The sequence below is a fragment of the Oncorhynchus nerka genome, linkage group LG10 (genome assembly GCF_034236695.1).
Source record: "Oncorhynchus nerka isolate Pitt River linkage group LG10, Oner_Uvic_2.0, whole genome shotgun sequence".
Taxonomy (NCBI): domain Eukaryota; kingdom Metazoa; phylum Chordata; class Actinopteri; order Salmoniformes; family Salmonidae; genus Oncorhynchus; species Oncorhynchus nerka.
This window is the reverse complement of record NC_088405.1, coordinates 71,540,369-71,560,569: the sequence shown is the minus strand read 5'-3', so window position 1 is coordinate 71,560,569 and position 20,201 is coordinate 71,540,369. Positions and strand designations below refer to the sequence as shown.

Genomic DNA, 20,201 nt, shown 5'->3' with positions numbered 1-20,201 from the left:
TCGACTTTGGCGATGTCATCTACAAAATAGCTTCCAACACTCTACTCAGCAAATCCCTGAAGTTGGAGACTTTTATTTCCATCACTAACTTTAAACATCATCTATATGAGCAGCTAACCAATCGCTGCAGCTGTACATAGTCCATCTGTAAATAGCCCACCCAATCTACCTACCTCATCCCCATACTGTTTTTATTTTATTTTATTTTATGCTCTTTTGCACACCAGTATCTCTACTTGCACATCATCATCTGCTCATTTATCACTCCAGTGTTATTCTGCTAAATTGTACTTATTCACTCCTATGGCCTATTTATTGCCTACCTCCTCATGCCTTTTGCACACAATGTATATAGATTCTTTTTTTCTACTATGTTATTGACTTGTTTATTATTTATTGTTTACTCCATGTGTAACTCTGTGTTGTTGTCTGTTCACACTGCTATGCTTTATCTTGGCCAGGTCGCCGTTGCAAATGAGAACTTGTTCTCAACTAGCCTACCTGGTTAAATAAAGGTTAAATAAAAATATGAAAAAAATGGCTGCCTAATGGAACCCAGCCAGCACAGCTGGATAGAGACTAAATACTAGAGAGAGTGGCCTCTGCATTGGACTGGAACTCCACAGAAAATTGTCATTGCAAAGAAAACAAGGCTGGATCTACAGCAGGCTAAATGATAAATTCCAACAGACACATCCAAAGATACCTTGCACCATTGTTTGACCAGAGTGCCAGGGCGAAATCCTAATTTGAGATCAAGTGACGGGCATGCTTCTCAAATTAAGATTCAGCCCGACAAGTTATGAGTTACAAGTCAGTTCTCTGTTCACTATGCTCTTCGGAATTTGTGTGACCAAAAACGATTATTGCTGAAAATGGGCTGTACTGTACTGGGAAGATTTAGCAATTTAACATTTTTAAAAACAAAGCCAGACCACAAAGAACTCACAGAGTAGCCTAGTTGCTGCTCAAAAGCTACAAAAAGGAGTGAAGTAAAGTGAAGAACCATGAAACTGGGACCGACATTTTATGACACAATGTACATTTTAAGTCCATTTCGTTCTGTTTGCTTCCGTTTAAAAAAGTTCTTCTTCAATACAGTTCACTTTCATAGCAGCCACATGCAAACAGCATGATCCCTTTGATCATTGTATAATTCCTTCTCACATCTACACGCTCTCCTCCTCCCACCTTTTCCCTTCGTTTGTGCTCTTCAGTGTACAACACATCAGCTGTCTGTGACCAGGCGAAAAAAAACTTTCCAAGCCAAACCTTCATATGATAACCGCTAACTGCTACATCATAGTCAACAAAGCTACTAGAACTAACGTGTTAGTAAACCTGCTACAATCATGCCTTACAATATATAGTCAGCAGCAAGCAGTTTAGCAGTTACACTAATGGGCTCCAGTGGCAAGAAATTAATAACACCAAAAGCTTACCTTGACTTCGAAGAGTTCCAGTGTTGGATAGCCATAGCCAGCTAGCTAACATAGCATCCCTCTCTGTTTGAGCTGGGTGTTTGAATAGGCTAAACTAGAAAGCTGCATTTGATAGCTAAATAAGTGAAAGGGGAAGAAATACAACATTTAGTTATCTCTTTCTCTTCTCTTTCATTTTTGAATAAATTAATTAGTTCAAAACTGTTCAACTATTGTCTTTCTCTTTGAGTCAACTACTCACCACATTTTATGCACTGCAGTGCTAGATAGCTGTTGCCTATGCTTTCAGTACTAGATTAATTATCTGATCCTTTGATTGGGTGGACAACATGTCAGTTCATGCTGGAAGAGCTCTGATAGGATGGAGGACCTCCTCCGGAATTTGTCAAAATTACTAAGTCTATGGAAGGGGGTGAGAACCATGAGCCACCTAGGTTTTGTATTGTCAATGTACCCAGAGGAGTACAGAAACTAGCTGTCCTCTGGCTACACCATGGTGCTGCCCGACATAGTGTTATTGTAGACTTTCATTGCAAAACAGTGTTTTAACCAATTATTTGGTGACATTTGAATATATTTAGTATAGTTTTCACTAGTTACATTTTTTTAGTATAGTTTTCACTAGTTTTCACTATTTAGTAATGTTTCACTATTTTTATTTTTAGGAATTTCACTGAGGAGGTTGGTCCTCTCCTTCCTCCTCTGAGGATCCTGCACTGATATAGGTTAATGTTTTACCTGTAACGCCTTGGCAAGAAAGGTTGGTGGGACCTGACCCTCATAGCAGGAAATTAAGAAGTAATAATATGGTAATAATTAATGTGCTTGCTAAAGGTACTACTGTTATTCCCCATACTAAACTACCTACTACAGCTGAAGCAAGCACACACACATTTCTTCAAAAATACCTTTCTACACCTTATTACTTTTTACAACATTTCCTGCTGTAAGACTATAAAGAACTGTGTTATTATTATTTTTAAACGGGTTTCCTGTTGTTATTTTTGTGTTTTTTATTTTCATTCTTTACCATTGAATAATGATATTGATTTGTCTTTTATTGCAATATAAATAACATTATTTGCCCAGATGATTTGCTGTTGAATATATTTTTACATTTTACATTTGCATAAAGCATTTTTATTCTGAAAGTGTAAAGTTATTACACCTGAAAGTTCACTGAAGCAAATGGTCATCTGTCTCGTATTTGCTGTTGAATAAAATGCCCATTTGAAATAGTTGACAGGCCTAGTTTACCATTGAAGACCATTCACCGTTACAGAAAGTAAACTTTATATCAATAAAGAGTATTTTAATATCCATAATGTTTGAGCCTGTCGAATGGATATATGAAGACATGTCAATTTCCCTAGCCCACCAATCACAGACGGTTGAGTGCGTCAACACAGCGAAAGGGGGCGGTCTGTTGTCAACATTTTTGCAGCGATTCGCAGTGAAGGTAAGTAGGGTCGCCTAATGTCAACTTTCTAAAAAAAGTTTAGGGAGCTAGATACATATTTGGTGTGGATAAACTGTGTAGCTACGTTGTCAAATATAATGTCAACATTGCTGCGGATTTAGTTGACCAATTTGACCTCATTTGGCCAGATTTAGCTTGCATGCTAACTGATAAGCTAATGACTAAATCTACTAGTTAGCTGTCCAAAGAGCGCTGACCTGCAAGTTACTCCTCAGGTCAGTCATATTTCTATCTAGCTATATTTTGAATTTATTTGGGTTATTTTGATGTAGAAAGTGTGACGAGAACAGGATAATGATCAAAGCATGATGATGGAAAATAGGTTAGTAGCTAGCGCGTTAGCCCCTTTGTAGCCATAGTCCTTGGTGTTTGAGTGCAACAAGTAGCTAAGAAAGATGACTGACCTGAGGAGTAACTTGCAGGTCAGCGCTCTTTGGCCAGCTAACTAGTAGCTTTAGTCGCTAGCTTATCAGTTAGCATGCAAGCTAAATAGTTTTTTTTATTTTACCTTTATTTAACTAGGCAAGTCAGTTAAGAACAAATTCTTATTTTCAATGCTAACGTTAGTTGACAGCTCTTTCAGGCTAGATGGCTATGCTTGCTAGCTGACTGGCCACAAATATGTCAACACTGGTTTACATGAACCAACTTGTTGATTTAGCTAGCGACTTAGTTTATCATTAGTTTTTCTCACATCTATTTTGACGACCTACAACAATTGTCTTCCGCCATAGTTATCCAGACATAAATACTTTGATGTATGAACAAGAACTCAAATTCAATACCTAGTGGTGTTTAGTACCTAGCTACGTAGTTCTCACATCTAATTGAAATTAATTGAGCTGCCTGCCATCTGCTTTGACTTTACATGCCCCTAGATTAAGTGATAGTTACAGCTAATCCACACTGCAGGAATACCAATATACTCAAATTTGACTAATCCTGTTGCCTAATCATCTAGCTAACTCCATCCAACTATAGTCTTACAGGGGTAGTATAGTCTTTTCAGAGATTTCAAAAGTTGTGACACATTTTTTACTTACCACAGCAGCTGATAGAGCTACCATGGCCTCTTCGGGGTTTCGGGGTGACGTTTCCCAGGTGCGTGGCGGCCGTGATCCCGTCTTCTCTGAGGCCATCAACCAGAAGATGCGTGTCCCGGACCGGCTGAGAGTGGGGCCAGGCATGGGACAGGGAGGGGAAGAGGCGAGACAGGGGCGTGCTGAGCGTCCCGCTTCCTATAGCATGCACATCCCAGACAGGCTGTCTCTCACAGGTGGGCGCATGTCTGGTCTGTAGGTAGGCCTATTAATAAATACAAAATGGGAGGTATTTTATGTGTCTTAAGTTAGAAGTGGAGTTGGAATAGAATGGAGACCGGTCAGAAGAACAACTCCTTTAGCCACTTTACAATGCTGGATATAAAGCTCTTTAGATGTTCTCAAGATTTGAGTTGGAGCAGTCATGGGATCTTTGTGTGAGTTCCTTTCATATCTGTGTTCTGATACCTCTGACTTAATAATAGATGCCCCGGACATGAGCCCCCGTCCACTGTTCACGCCATCCAAGCACAACTCAGCCCTCCCCCTGGGGCTTGCATGGGAGGCACAGCAGCAAGGTGCCTGGGACAGAGACCCCTACATGAGGGAACCAGTGCAGGTATGTGAGACTGCAGACTGGACTTTTTGTTTGGGAACAAGTTGTCTGACAATAATTGCATGAATGTAGTGTGACTGATGCATGCAGTGTTAAGCCATTGCTCAGAATATCATTCTTCAGAGCTGTTTAAATGATTCAATATGCAGACACCACCTGGATTGAAACATTACCAGCAGCTTCCATCTGGTCCTACCCTCACCATCTAACTCATGTTACTCTTTCTCTCTCCTGTGACAGAGTCCCCTGCGGAGGTCCTACAGTGACCAGGCTTTTGGCAGGAGTGACCCTGACACCCCCACCTCCAAACAGGCACTGCACACCCCCACCTTGTAAGTACAAGACACATTGGATTAAACACTAATTAACTATTTTTGGGAAGCCTGTGATTGTCACTATAACAATCCAGCTCTTTCCTTGGACCAGCGAGGGGGGTTACATGTCCAACGCTTCCTGATAAGCCGAGAAAAAAAGCTCCCAAAACACATGGTGCTGAATATTTTCAGAACACTTCACTTTAAAACACAACGTTTGTTGGTTTTTATCACCTTGTGTACGAAACAACTTGGCTGTATGTAAGCATAGTAGCATTATTTTGACCCTTGTTCAGTCTTTCAACACAATGCTTGCCTGCCCTTTCAAACCTTGAACCTTTCAGAAAGGCACAAAGGAAAAGTTGCATTGTCGGCTTGGGACATTCTAAATTCTATTGACTTTGCACTGCCTGAGGCCCATACTGCTATGTCCTCTTCCTTTGAGTTGTGTTTCCAGCGGAGGGAGACAAAACATTGGTTCCTCTCATATCTAGCCTCTCCTTATACAGTTGAAGTCTGAAGTTTACATACACTTAGGTTGGAGTCATTTAAAACTCGTTCTTCAACCACTCCACACATTTCTTGTTAACAAACTATAGTTTTGGCAAGTCTGTTAGGACATCTACTTTGCATGACACAAGTCATTTTTCGAACAATTGTTTACAGACAGATTATTTCCCTTTATAATTCACTGTATCACAACTCCAGTGTGTCAGAGGTTTACATGCACTAAGTTGACTGCCTTTAAACAGCTTTGGAAATTCAAGAAAATTGTCATGGCTTTAGAAGCTTTTTAGGCTAATTGACATCATTTGAGTCAATTTGAGGTGTAGCTGTGGATTTATTTCAAGGCCTTCCTTCAAACTCAGTGCCTCTTTGCTTGACATCATGGGAAAATCAAAATAAATCAGCCATGACCTCAGAAGAAAAATTGTAGACGTCCGAAGGTCTGGTTCATCCTTGGGAGCAATTTCCAAATGCCTGATGGTACCACGTTCATCTGTACAAATAATACTACGCAAGAATATACACCATGGGACCACGTAGCCGTCATACCAGTCAGGGAGGAGACTCGTTCTGTCTCCTAGAGATGAACGTACTTTGGTGCGAAAAGTGCAAATCAATCCCAGAACAACAGCAAAGAACCTTCTGAAGATGCTGGAGGAAACGTGTACAAAAGTATCTATATCCACAGTAAAACGAGTCCTATATCGACATAACCTGAAAAGCCGCACAGCAGGGAAGAAGCCACTGCTCCAAAACCGAGCAAGCCGAAGAACACCATCCCAACCGTGAAGCTTAGGGGTGGCAGCATCATATTGTGGTGCTTTGCTGCAGGAGGGACTAGTGGACATCATGAGGAATGGCATCATGAGGAAGGACAATTATGTGGATATATTGAAGCAACATCTCAAGACATCAGTCAGGAAGTTAAAGCTTGGTCGCAAATGGACAATGACCCCAAGCATACTTCCAAAGTTGTGGCAAAATGGCCTAAGGACAACAAAGTCAAGGTATTGGAGTGGCCATCACAAAGCCCTGACCTAAATCCCATAGAAAATTTGTGGGCAGAACTGAAAAAGCGTGTGTGAGCAAGGAGGCCTACAAACCTGACTCAGTTACACCAGCTCTGTCAGGAGGAATGGGCCAAAATTCACCTAACTTATTTTGGGAAGCTACCTGAAACGTTTGACCCAGGTTAAACAATTTAAAGGCAATGCTACCAAATACTAATTGAGTGTATGTAAACTTCTGACCCACTGGGAATGTGATGAAATAAATAAAAGCTGAAATAAATCATTATCTCTACTGTTATTCTGACAGTTCACATTCTTAAAATAAAGAGGTGATCCTAACTAACCAAAGACCAGGAATTTCAACGAAAAAAACGGAGTTTAAATGTATTTGGTTAATGTGTATGTAAACTTCCGACTTCAACTGTATGTTGGTTATATTTGAGGCAGCGTGAAGCCAGGCAGATGGTCAGTCATGTGAGTCAATTGAAGTTATGTGGCGTATGTGGCCTTGTCACAATGCTTGGTAACAGTTGTGCCCCTCTCTGTCTAACCTCTGTCTTTTGTGGTGACCCTACCCACCCCTCCCTTGTGACTGTTATAGTCGTGGTGGTGCAGGACGCCCCCCTAAGCGCTCCGCTGCTGCTGCTGCTGCAAACCCCCTGCTCATGCCCCTGGGGCTCCCTGCCATCCCACCCAGCCACCTGTCCCCAACGACCATGCTACAGGCTGCCAAGGAACTGGGCCAACAGGCCTCACAGCGCCTCCTGCAGACTGTCACACAGAAATACAGGTTAGGGGCAACTCCTACCTTCTCCGTCCTGAGTGACCCCTGCCTACCCACTCCTAAATCTTAACAAATTGCACCTAACTTCCTTCCATTCCTTCCTTGCTTTGGCATGCATGTCTGTCATTACACTACTAATTCAAATTTTCTTTGCAAGGCTTTTCCCTCAAGATTTGGATTCTGTCTCAAAGCCTTTGCTTCGAGATAAGGATACATTATTTTCTTCATGATAACTTTCATTACTCACAACTTTTGTTGAATCATAGTGTTAATCAATTACTGATTAATCCTTTACCTTGATGAACTGTCCCGAAGCACTCTAAACTCTGCTTGTCACTTCTCCCTGCTTTGCTCTTGCTTAGGGTAGAAGTTTCCAGTAGGCACAGATCTTGGATCAGCTCACCCTCCCATAATCCTAACCTTAGCCTTTACAGACAACGGAGAACTGACCTTAGATCAGCGGCAGGGTAGCCCAGTGGTTAGAGCGTTGGACTAGTAACTGGAAGGTTGCAAGTTCAAACCCCCGAGCTGACAAGGTACAAATCTGTCGTTCTGCCCCTGAACAGGCAGTTAACCCACTGTTCCTAGGCCGTCATTGAAAATAAGAATTTGTTCTTAACTGACTTGCCTGGTTAAATAAAGGTAAAATAAAATCCATGGGGCAACTTCATCCTACTACTGCTTTATGCTGGCTTTTGTTGTCTTCTGGTTGCTTTTTCCTCTTTCTGGATCCCTCCCTGTTGTTTCTCTGCCTTGTTTTGAAGGCCCCTTTGCAGACTGTGGTCTCTCCCTGGTTTAAAGGTTCAGTTATCCTGAACATCCTACGACTGCTGTGGTCGAGGCACCCCCTGTGTACGTTGAACCAGCCAGGAAAAGGTGACAAGTTCTGGCAAGCCATTTACTGTTATTGGGTGTGTTCCGAGGTTCGAAGAAACCCTGTTTTCAGAAGCCTAAAGTATTTAATTGTGGTGTGTGCATGTGCCATTTACATGTATCCCTGTGTGTGTGGTTGGCAGTGCCATGCAGGACTCCTGGATGAGCCCAGATGATGAGGGAAGTGCCGCAGCTGTGGAGTTCATCGTTCTTAGGAGACAGGTAAGCAGGCTAATTACCCCCTTACTGTTAGTGTTGCTGTACTCTTTGGTTCAGTCCATGCCGCCAGGTTGAGTAGCCAGTGTTTTACCAGTAGATGGAGCCAGAAGCCATATCTTCTATATTTTCTTCTGGCCATTGTTGAGGCACTAATATTGCTTGTGTTATGGATACTTGTATGTTGTATTTATGTAATTTGTCTTTTCTCAAACAGGCTCAGAAATCGAGGCCATCTTTACACTACGCCAAATGCTTTGTAAAAATAATCGGTTACTTACAGTATAATGAGTAAGATGGCACCGACAGACATGGCAGCTCTGCTTATACAGTGCCTTGCGAAAGTATTCAGCCCCCTTGAACTTTGCGACCTTTTGCCACATTTCAGGCTTCAAACATAAAGATATAAAACTGTATTTTTTTGTGAAGAATCAACAACAAGTGGGACACAATCATGAAGTGGAACGACATTTATTGGATATTTCAAACTTTTTTAACAAATCAAAAACTGAAAAATTGGGCAAAGTTATTCAGCCCCCTTAAGTTAATACTTTGTAGCGCCACCTTTTGCTGCGATTACAGCTGTAAGTCGCTTGGGATATGTCTCTATCAATTTTGCACATCGAGAGACTGAATTTTTTTCCCATTCCTCCTTGCAAAACAGCTCGAGCTCAGTGAGGTTGGATGGAGAGCATTTGTGAACAGCAGTTTTCAGTTCTTTCCACAGATTCTCGATTGGATTCAGGTCTGGACTTTGACTTGGCCATTCTAACACCTGGATATGTTTATTTTTGAACCATTCCATTGTAGATTTTGCTTTATGTTTTGGATCATTGTCTTGTTGGAAGACAAATGGCGGAGGCCCCAGTCTCAGGTCTTTTGCAGACTCCATCAGATTTTCTTCCAGAATGGTCCTGTATTTGACTCCATCCATCTTCCCATCAATTTTAACCATCTTCCCTGTCCCTGCTGAAGAAAAGCAGGCCCAAACCATGATGCTGCCACCACCATGTTTGACAGTGGGGATGGTGTGTTCAGGGTGATGGGCTGTGTTGCTTTTACGCCAAACATAACGTTTTGCATTGTTGCCAAAAAGTTCAATTTTGGTTTCATCTGACCAGAGCACCTTCTTCCACATGTTTGGTGTGTCTCCCAGGTGGCTTGTGGCAAACTTTAAACCACACTTTTTATGGATATCTTTAAGAAATGGCTTTCTTCTTGCCACTCTTCCATAAAGGCCAGATTTGTGCAATATACGACTGATTGTTGTCCTATGGACAGAGTCTCCCACCTCAGCTGTAGATCTCTGCAGTTCATCCAGAGTGATCATGGGCCTCTTGGCTGCATCTCTGATCAGTCTTCTCCTTGTATGAGCTGAACGTTTAGAGGGACGGCCAGGTCTTGGTAGATTTGCAGTGGTCTGATACTCCTTCCATTTCAATATTATCGCTTGCACAGTGCTCCTTGGGATGTTTAAAGCTTGGGAAATCTTTTTGTATCCAAATCCGGCTTTAAACTTCTTCACAACAGTATCTCTCGGACCTGCCTGGTGTGTTCCTTGTTCTTCATGATGCTCTCTGCGCTTTTAACGGACCTCTGAGACTATCACAGTGCAGGTGCATTTATACGGAGACTTGATTACACACAGGTGGATTGTATTTATCATCATTAGTCATTTAGGTCAACATTGGATCATTCAGAGATCCTCACTGAACTTCTGGAGAGAGTTTGCTGCACTGAAAGTAAAGGGGCTGAATAATTTTGCACGCCCAATTTTTCAGTTTTTGATTTGTTAAAAAAGTTTGAAATATCCAATAAATGTCGTTCCACTTCATGATTGTGTCCCACTTGTTGATTCTTCACAAAAAAATACAGTTTTATATCTTTATGTTTGAAGCCTGAAATGTGGCAAAAGGTCGCAAAGTTCAAGGGGGCCGAATACTTTCGCAAGGCACTGTAGCTCCTCAGCAACTTTGCAGTATGTTGTTTTTGTGTGGGTTATTTCTTACACTATTAGCCCAGAATGTTTTTTGTGTTATTACATACAGCCGGAAAGAACTCTTGGATATCAGAATGGCGGTAACTCACCAGCATTATGACCAGGAATACGACTTTCCCGAATTGGATCCTTTTTTTGCACACCCCAGGGCAATTGAACTTATCCCAGAGGCTGCTCCAAGACGCTGCTGGCGGTGAAGAGGTAATCGGAATAGACTTCTCGTCTGACTCAGGAGGGAGGCACACCATCCACCGCTTCCGAGTATATTACTCGCTAATGTTCAGTCTCTGGACAATAAAGTAGACGAGCCCAGGACGAGGATCTCCTTCCAGAGAGACATCGGGGACTGTGGCATACTTTGTTTCACGGTATCATGGCTCTCTCCGGATATACTGTCTCCGTCCCTACAGCCAGCTGGTTTCTCAGTACACCGCGCAGACAGGAATAAAGAACTCTCCGGGAAGATTGGCGGTGGTGTGTTTCATGATTAACCACTCATGGTGTGATTTGTGATAACGTACAGAAACTCAAGTCCTTTTGTTTACCCAACCTAGAATACCTTACAATCAAATGCTGACGGTATTACCTCTCAAGAGAATTCTCTTCGGTTATAGTCACAGCTGTGTATATTCCCCCTCAAGCCGATACCACAACGGCCCTCAAGGAACTACAATGGACTTCATGCAAACTGGAAACCACATATCCTGAGGCTGCATTTATTTTAGCAGTGGATTTTAACAAACCAAATGAGGAAAACGCTACCTAAGTTCAATCAATACATTGACTGCAGTACTTGTGCTGGGAAAACTCTTGACCACTGCTATTCTCTCTTCCGGGATGCCTACAAGGCCCTCCCTTCGGCAAATCCGTTCACGACTCCATTTTGCTCCTCCCTTCCTATAGGCAGAAACTCAAACAGGAAGTACATGTGCTAAGGACTATTCAACTCTGGTCTGACCAATCGGAATCCATGCTTCAAGATTGTTTTGATCACGCGGACTGGGATATGTTATGGCTAGCCCCGGATAATATCGTTGACCTATACACGGACACGGTGACAGAGTTCATTACGAAGTGTATAGATGTTGTTCCCACTGTGATGACCAAAGCCTACCCAAACCAGAAACCGTGGATAGATGGCAGCATTCACACTAAGCTGAAAGCGCAAACCACCTCATTTAACCATGGCAAGGTGACTGGGAATATGGACGAATACTAACAGTGTAGTTATTCCCTCCGTAAGGTAATCAAACAGGAAAAACGTCAGTACAGAGACAAAGTGGAGTCGCAGTTCATCGGCTGACACGAGACGTATGTGGCAGGGTCTACAGACAATCGCGGATTACAAAGGGAAAACCAGCCACGTCACAGACACCGACGTCTTGCTCCCAGACAAGCTGAACACCTTCTTCGCCCGCTTTGAGGATAACACAGTGCCATCGACACAGCCTGCTCCCAGGGACTGTGGGCTCTCATTCTCCGTGGCCGACATGAGTAAGACATTAAGCCTGTTAACATTCGCAAGGCTGCCGGACCAGACGACATCCCTAGCCGCGTGCTCAGAGCATGCGCAGACCAGCTGGCTGGAGTGTTTACGGACATATTTAATCTCTCCCTATCCCAGTCTGCTGTCCCCACTTGCTTCAAGATGTCTACCATTGTTCCTGTACCCAAGAAAGGAAAGGTAACTGAACTGACTATCACCCCATAGCACCCACTTCTGTCATCATGAAGTGCTTTGAGAGGCTAGTTAAGGATCATATGACCTCTACCTTACCTGACACCCTAGACCCACTTCAATTTGCTTACCGCCCCAATAGATCTACAGACGATGCAATCGCCATTGAACTGTACACTGCCTTATCCCACCTGGACAAGAGGAATACCTATGTAAGAATGCTCTTCATTGACTAGCTCAGCCTTCAACACTCTAGTACCCTCCAAGCTTATCAAGCTCGGAGCCCTGGGTCTGAACCCTGCCCTGTGCAACTGAGACCTGGACTTCCTGAAGGTCCGCCCCCAGGTGGTGAAGGTAGGAAACAACACCTCCACTTCACTGATCCTCAACACAGGGGCCCCAAAAGGGTGTGTATTCAGCCCCCTCCTATACCCCCTGTTAACCCATGACTGCGTGGCCACACACAATCCTCCAACTCGATCATCAAGTTTGCAGACAACACAACCATAGTTTGCCTGATTACCAACAATGACGAGACAGCCTACCGGGAGGAGATGAGGGCCCTGGCGGAGTGGTGCCAGGAAAATAACCTCTCCCTCAACGTCAACAAACGAAGGAGCTGATTGTGGACTTCAGGATAAAGCTGAGGGAGCACGCCCCTATCCACATTGACGGTACCGCAGTGAAGGTGGAAAGCTTAAAGTTCCTCGGCGTACACATCACTGACGATCGAAATGGTCCACTCACACAGACAGTGTGGTGAAGAAGGCACAACAGCACCTCTTCAACCTCAGGAGGCTGAAAAAATGTGGCTTGGCCCCTAAGACCCTCAAACTTTTACAGATGCATAATTGAGAGCATTCTGTCGGGCTGTATCACCACCTGGTACGGCAACTGCACCAATCGCAATCTCAGGGCTCTCCAGAGGGTGGTGTGGTCTGCCCAGCGCATCACCAGGGGCACACTCCCTGCCTTCCAGGACACCTACTACACCCAATGTCACAGGAAGGCCAAAAATATCATCAAGGACATCAACCACCCGATCCACGGCCTGTTCACCCCGCTATCATGAAGGCGAGGTCAGTACAGAGCATCAAAGCTGTGGCCGAGAGACAGAAGCTGTTTTTCAATCTCAAGGCCATCAGACTGTTAAGTAGACATCACTAGCCGGCTAACACCCGGTTACTCAACCCTGCACCTTAGAGGCTGCTGCCCTATATACACTGCTCAAAAAAAGAAAAGGAACACTAAAATAACACATCCTAGATCTTAATGAATGAAATATTCTTATTAAATACTTTTTTTCTTAACATAGTTGAATGTGCTGACAACAAAATCACACATTATCAATAGAAATCAAATTTATCAACCCATGGAGGTCTGGATTTGGAGTCACACTCAAAATTAAAGTGGAAAACCACACTACAGGCTGATCCAACTTTGATGTAATGTCCTTAAAACAAGTCAAAATGAGGCTCAGTAGTGTGTGTGGCCTCCACGTTCCTGTATGACCTCCCTACAACGCCTGGGCATGCTCCTGATGAGGTGGCGGATGGTCTCCTGAGGGATCTCCTTCCAGACCTGGACTAAAGCATCCGCCAACTCCTGGACAGTCTGTGGTGCAACGTGGCGTCGGTGGATGGAGCGAGACATGATGTCCCAGATGTGCTCAATTGGATTCAGGTCTGGGGAACGGGCAGGCCAGTCCATAGCATCAATGCCTTCCTCTTGCAGGAACTGCTGACACACTCTAGCCACATGAGGTCTAGCATTGTCTTGCATTAGGAGGAACTCAGGGCCAACCGCACCAGCATATGGTCTCACAAGGGGTCTGAGGATCTCATCTCGGTACCTAATGGCAGTCAGGCTACCTCTGGCGAGCACATGGAGGGCTGTGCGGCCCCCCAAAGAAATGCCACCCCACACCATGACTGACCCACCGCCAAACCAGTCATGCTGGAGAATGTCGCAGACAGCAGAACGTTCTCCACGGCATCTCCAGACTCTGTTACGTCTGTCACATGTGCTCAGTGTGAACCTGCTTTCATCTGTGAAGAGCACAGGGCGCCAGTGGCGAATTTGCCAATCTTGGTGTTCTCTGGCAAATGCCAAACGTCCTGCACGGTGTTGGGCTGTAAGCACAACCCCCACCTGTGGACGTGGGGCCCTCATATCACCCTCGTGGAGTCTGTTTCTGACCGTTTGAGCAGACGCATGCACATTTGTGGCCTGCTGGAGGTCATTTTGCAGGGCTCTGGCAGTGCTCCTCCTGCTCCTCTTTGCACAAAGGTGGAGGTAGCGGTCCTGCTGCTGGGTTGTTGCCCTCCTACGGCCTCCTCCACGTCTCCTGATGTACTGGCCTGTCTCCTGGTAATGCCTCCATGCTCTGGACACTACGCTGACAGACACAGCAAACCTTCTTGCCACAGCTCGCATTGATGTGCCATCCTGGATGAGCTGCACTACCTGAGCCACTTGTGTGGGTTGTAGACTCCGTCTCATGCTACCACTAGAGTGAAAGCACCGCCAGCATTGAAAAGTGACCAAAACATCAGCCAGGAAGCATAGGAACTGAGAAGTGGTCTGTGGTCACCACCTGCAGAACCACTCCTTTATTGGGGGTGTCTTGTTAATTGCCTATAATTTCCACCTGTTGTCTATTCCATTTGCCAACAGCATGTGAAATTTATTGTCAATCAGTGTTGCTTCCTAAGTGGACAGTTTGATTTCACAGAAATGTGATTGACTTGGAGTTACATTGTGTTGTTTAAGTGTTTCCTTTGCTTAAAAAAATTGTGTACATAGACATGGAATCACAGGTCACTTTAATTATGTTTACATAGTAATTTCATGTGCATATATTGTATTCTATTCTACTGAATTTTAGTCAATGCCACTCCGACAATGCTCATCCTAATATTTATATATTTCTTAATTCCATTTTACTTTGAGATTTTTGTGTATTGTTGTGACTTGTTAGATATTATTTCATAAGAATCATTGACCTCATCCCATCGGTTGAGGATGCCAGGTCGTTCTTTAAAAGTAATTTCCTCACCATCTTAAATAAGCATGCCCCTTTCAAAAAATGTAGAACTAAGAACAGATATAGCCCTTGGTTCACTCCAGACCTGACTGCCCTCGACCAGCACAAAAACATACTGTGGCAGACTGCACTAGCATCGAATAGTCCCCGCGATATGCAACTTTTTAGGGAAGTCAGGAACCAGTACACTGTCACCACCGATAAATCCACAATAATATAGAATTTCAATAAGCATTTCTCTACGGCTGGCCATACTTTCCTCCTGGCTAACCCAACCCCGGCCAACAGCTCCACAACCCCCGCAGTTACTTGCCTAAGCCTCCCCAGCTTCTCCTTCACCCAAATACAGATTGCAGATGTTCTGACAGAGCTGCAAAACCTGGACCCGTACAAATCAGCTGGGAAAATCTGGACCCTCTATTTCTAAAATTATCCACCACCATTGTTGCAATCCCTAATACCAGTCTGTTCAACCTCTTTCGTATCGTCCGAGATCTCTAAAGATTGGAAAGCTTCGAAGGGGGTGACACCCTAGACCCAAACTGTTACAGACCTATATCCATCCATTTCTAAAGTCTTCGAAAGCCAAGTTAATAAACAGATCACTGACCATTTCGAATCCCACAATTCTCTGCTGTGCAATCCGGTTTCTGAGCTGGTCACGGGTGCACCTCAGCCACGCTCAAGGTCCTAAAAACGATATCATAACCGCCATCGATAAAAGACAGTACTGTGCAGCCGTCTTCATCGACCTGGCCAAGGCTTTCGTCTCTGTCAATCATCGTATTCTTATTGGCAGACTCAATATCCTTGGTTTTTCTAATGACTGCGTCGCCTGGTTCAACAACTACCTCTCAGACAGAGTTCAGTGTCAAATCGGTGGGCCTGTTGTCCGAACCTCTGGCAGTCTTTATGGGGGTGCCACAGGGTTCAAGTCTCGGGCCGACTCTTTTCTCTGTATATATCAACGATGTCACTCTTGCTGCGGGTGATTTCCCTGATCCAACTCTACTCAGACGACACCATTCTGTATACATCTGGCCCTTCTTTGGACACTGTTAGCAAACCTCCAAACGAGCTTCAGTGGCATACAACACTCCTTCCGTGGACCCCAACTACTCTTAAATGCTAGTAACACAAAATGCATGCTTTTCAACCGATCGCTGCCCGCACCCGCGCCTGCCCGACTAGCATCACTACTCTGGATGGTTCTGACTTAGAATATGTGAACAACTACAAATACCTAGGTGGCTGGCTTGACTGTAAACTCTCCTTCCAGACTCATTAAACATCTCCAATCCAAAATCAAATCTAGAATCGGCTTCCTATTTCGCAACAAAGCCTACTCTCACGCCGCCAAACGTATCCTCGTAAAACGGACTATCCTACTGATCCTTGACTTCGGCGATGTCACTTACAATATAGCCTCCAACACTCTACTCAGTAAAACTGGATGCAGTCTATCACAGTGCCATCCGTTTTGTCACCAAAGCCCCATATACCACCCACCACTGCGACCTGTATGTTCTCGTCGGCTGGCCCTCGCTACATATTCGTCGCCAGACCCACTGGCTCCAGGTCATCTGTAAGTCTTTGCTAGGTAAAGCTCTTCCTTATCTCAGCTCACTGGTCACGATAACAACACTCACCCGTAGCACGCGCTCCAGCAGGTATATCTCACTGGTCATCCCCAAAGCCAACACCTCATTTGGCCACTTTTCTTTCCAGTTCTCTGCTGCCAATGACTGGAACGAATTGCCAAAATCACTGAAGTTGGACACTTATATCTCCCTCACTCAACATCAGCTAACCGATCACTGCAGCTGTACACAGCCCATCCAATCTACCTACCTCATCCCCATATTGTTTTTATTTACTTTTTTGCTGTTTTGCAGACCAGTATTTCTACTTGCACATCGATCACTCCAGTGTTAATTTACTAAATTGTAATTACTTCGCTACTATGGCCTATTTATTGCCTTTCCTCCTCACACCATTTGCGCACACTGTATATAAACTTTTTTTTTTTTCTATTGTTATTGACTGTACGTTTGTTTATTCCATGTGTAACTCTGTTGTTTGTGTCGCACTGCTTTGCTTTATCTTGGCCAGGTTGCAGTTGAAAATGAGAACTTTCCTACCTGGTTAAATAAAGGTGAAAAAAAAATACAAATGTATGTGTTGAAAATACCAAATTTTTTACATAGTCAACTTAAACACAGCTCTGACACACACACTTATGCCACCAGGGGTCTTTTCATAGTCCCCAAATCCAGAACAAATTCAAGAAAACGTACAGTGCGTGGAACTTCCATCTCCTATTGCTCAAATTAACAGCAAACCTGGTTTCCAAAAACAGATGAAGCAACACCTTGCGGCACAACGCCTCTCCCCTATTTGACCTAGATAGGCTACATATCAATGCATACACACAAACTATGTGTGCCTTTTTAAAAATCTGTAGTTCTGTGTTTGAACTGTTCTTGTCTAATGATGTTCTGTATTATGTTTCATGTTTTGTGTGGACTCCAGGAAGAGTAGCTGCTGCTTTGGCAACCGCTCATGGGGATCCTAATAAAATACCAAATATTACTGCACTTTTGGAACTAGGAACACAAGCATTTCGCTACACCCGCAATACAATCTGTAAATATGTGTATGTGACCAATAAGATTTGATTATAACAGATCAGCACCGTTCTCTCTCGTGTCCAGGTGGTAAAGATGAGTCGTCGTCTGGCGGGTCTGGAAAGGCAGAATGCTGAATGCAGACAGACGGAGCTGGTGCTCTTCTCCCTGCTCCTTTCTGCCTGCCTGCTCAATGGATGGCTCTGGATACGCAGATAACAGACACACGTCATTCAAACAGCCCACTCATCTGCATTACAACCCTCCAACCAGCTACTTTGCTCAACTCTGCATTACACATCCACTCAGCTGGGTATTGCAGTGCACTTATTAACATACACATGTTGGTGTTAGGTGCTCAGCATCTATCGTTTAAAATGGCATCTCTTCGCTCATCTTTCTTTCAAGGCCAGGGGAGGAAAGGAAGCTGTTTGGACCACTTAAGTAGGGACAGTTCATCCATTTTTACATGTGGCCTTATTTTCACTCTTTCTGTTGTAGTTGATTCCCAAACTTGTAATTGTTTTATTTGTTTCCTTACAGAGAAAATTGGTTGTCATCACTTGCCATTGACTATAATGCAATATCCAAATATGTTGGAAGCATATTGGAAAACACTCTAAAACACTCCACATTACATAAGAGTCCCATTCTGAATGTCTCTTTACTCAGTTTTTAAAAAGTCCACTGTGTTCTGTTTCTGTTTACAACAAAAATATGGATTTATTGGGATAGTGAAATAAATAAATATTGAGAGCAGAAACAATTTAGAATGGAATTTTGACGTGATATGAAATTTACATTTTCTCTAATATATATATTTAATAAACAAACTGGGGATCAACTACAAGCACAGAAAGTGAAAATAAGTCATTTAAATGTAAAAATCAGGGAACTTCCCCTTTAAGTAGGGCCTTAGGACTGAGGATCGAATGAGGGTGTTGAGAGTTAGTGTGCAAAGGTAAAGTAAAATAAATTACAATGCATTGTCATGGTGGAGGCTGGCCAATTTCAACATAATCAGGGATTGATTCATGCATCAAGGATTGGCCGTCTGACCTGGACAGCTAGTGTTTACCACGGCTGGAGGAGGTGATGGTGTTACTGCTGAAGCTCTGCTACATTCTGGTGGCTAGGTTGGATAATCAGATTCACGTCATAGGTCTGTCAAAACACAACTTGTAACATTTGAATGTAGTTGGTAGTCTCTTCCCATAGCCCCTGTATCTGGGGGTGGATCGCCATAAGTCAGTTGGTAACTGGTCTGAAGTATCAAGAAAACCATTATGGCATGATTTACTTGGAACTTTTCAGACCTAAAGAAGCCTAAATTGTAATCAGTTGCAGACAGTACATAGGTAATAAGGTTCTAAGACCTACACTATATATACAAAAGTATGTGGACACCCCTTGCTGACAGGTGTATAGAATTGAACACAGCCATGTAATCCCCATAGACAGACGTAAAAATCGTCAGTCCTCGGTTGCAACACTCACTACTGAGTTACAAACTGCCTCTGGAAGCAACGTCAACACAATGAAATGTGTTTCCATGGCCAAGCAGCCACACAAGCCTAAGATCACCATGCACAATGCCAAGCGCCAGCTGGAGTGGTGTAAAGCTTGCCGCCATTGGACTCTGGAGCAGTGGAAACGCGTTCTATGGAGTGATGAATCACATTTCACCATCTGAAAAACCGACAGACTAATCTGGGTCTGGCGGATGCCAGGAGAATGCTACCTGCCCGACTGCTTAGTGCCAACTGTAAAGTTTGGAGTAATAGTCTGGGGCTGTTTTTCATGGTTCCAACTAGGCCCCTTAGTTCCAGTGAAGGGAAATCTTAACGCTAAAGCAAACAATGACATTCTAGACAATTCTGTGCTTCCAACTTTGTGGCAACAGTTTGGGGAAGGCCCTTTCCTTTTTCAGCATGACAATGCCCCCGTGCACAAAGCGAGGTCCATACAGAAATGGTTTGTGGAAGAACGTGACTGGCCTGCATTGAGTCCTGACCAACCACATCGAACACCTTTGGAATTAATTGGAACGCCGACTGCGAGCCAGGCCTAATCTCCTAACATCAGTGCCTGACCTCTCTAATGCCTGAATGGAAGAATGTCCCTGCAGCAATGTTCCAACATCTAGTGGAAAGCTCTCCCAGGAGAGTGGAGACTGTTATTGCAGCAAAGGGGGGGACCAACTCCATATTAATGTCCATGATTTTGAAATGAAATGTTTGACGAGCAGGCGCACACATACTTTTGGTCATGTAGTGTATATTTAATCAAGACTTCAGTGGCTTGGAACTTAAGTTTATCCAATTAAATTATATATGCAGTCATTTTTTCAGAAGTCAAATTATGTTAATCACAATGAATGTACATGTTGCACTAATTTATTGCATGGGTTTTATTTTTCAATTTTTGAAGTTGCACAGGCTTTTCTTGTACATGTATTTAATAAATTAGATTTGATATAATGTTGAGTGAGGTTTGTGTTGTCTGTTGGGTCTTTCAACTGCTTGCACCTTAGTCTAGACCACCCAATTTAAATCAATGTGTAGTAAAC

General features: G+C 43.6%; 1 protein-coding gene across 2 annotated transcripts; it reads left to right on the top strand.

Moving 5' to 3' along the window:
* Positions 1-2,829: 2,829 nt before the first annotated feature.
* Positions 2,830-20,118, top strand: LOC115135953 (mitochondrial fission factor-like). 2 transcript variants are annotated; one of them, XM_065023717.1, is made up of 8 exons: positions 2,830-2,901; positions 3,971-4,198; positions 4,448-4,581; positions 4,819-4,910; positions 7,011-7,199; positions 7,995-8,069; positions 8,210-8,288; positions 17,720-20,118. In XM_065023717.1, exons 2-8 carry the CDS (start codon positions 3,988-3,990, stop codon positions 17,849-17,851), a joined length of 912 nt encoding a protein of 303 aa, XP_064879789.1. In that variant the 5' UTR covers positions 2,830-2,901; positions 3,971-3,987; the 3' UTR covers positions 17,852-20,118. The 2 variants fall into 2 exon arrangements, with proteins under 2 accessions (XP_064879789.1, XP_029527071.1); XM_029671211.2 differs by lacking the exon at positions 7,011-7,199.
* Positions 20,119-20,201: the final 83 nt, after the last annotated feature.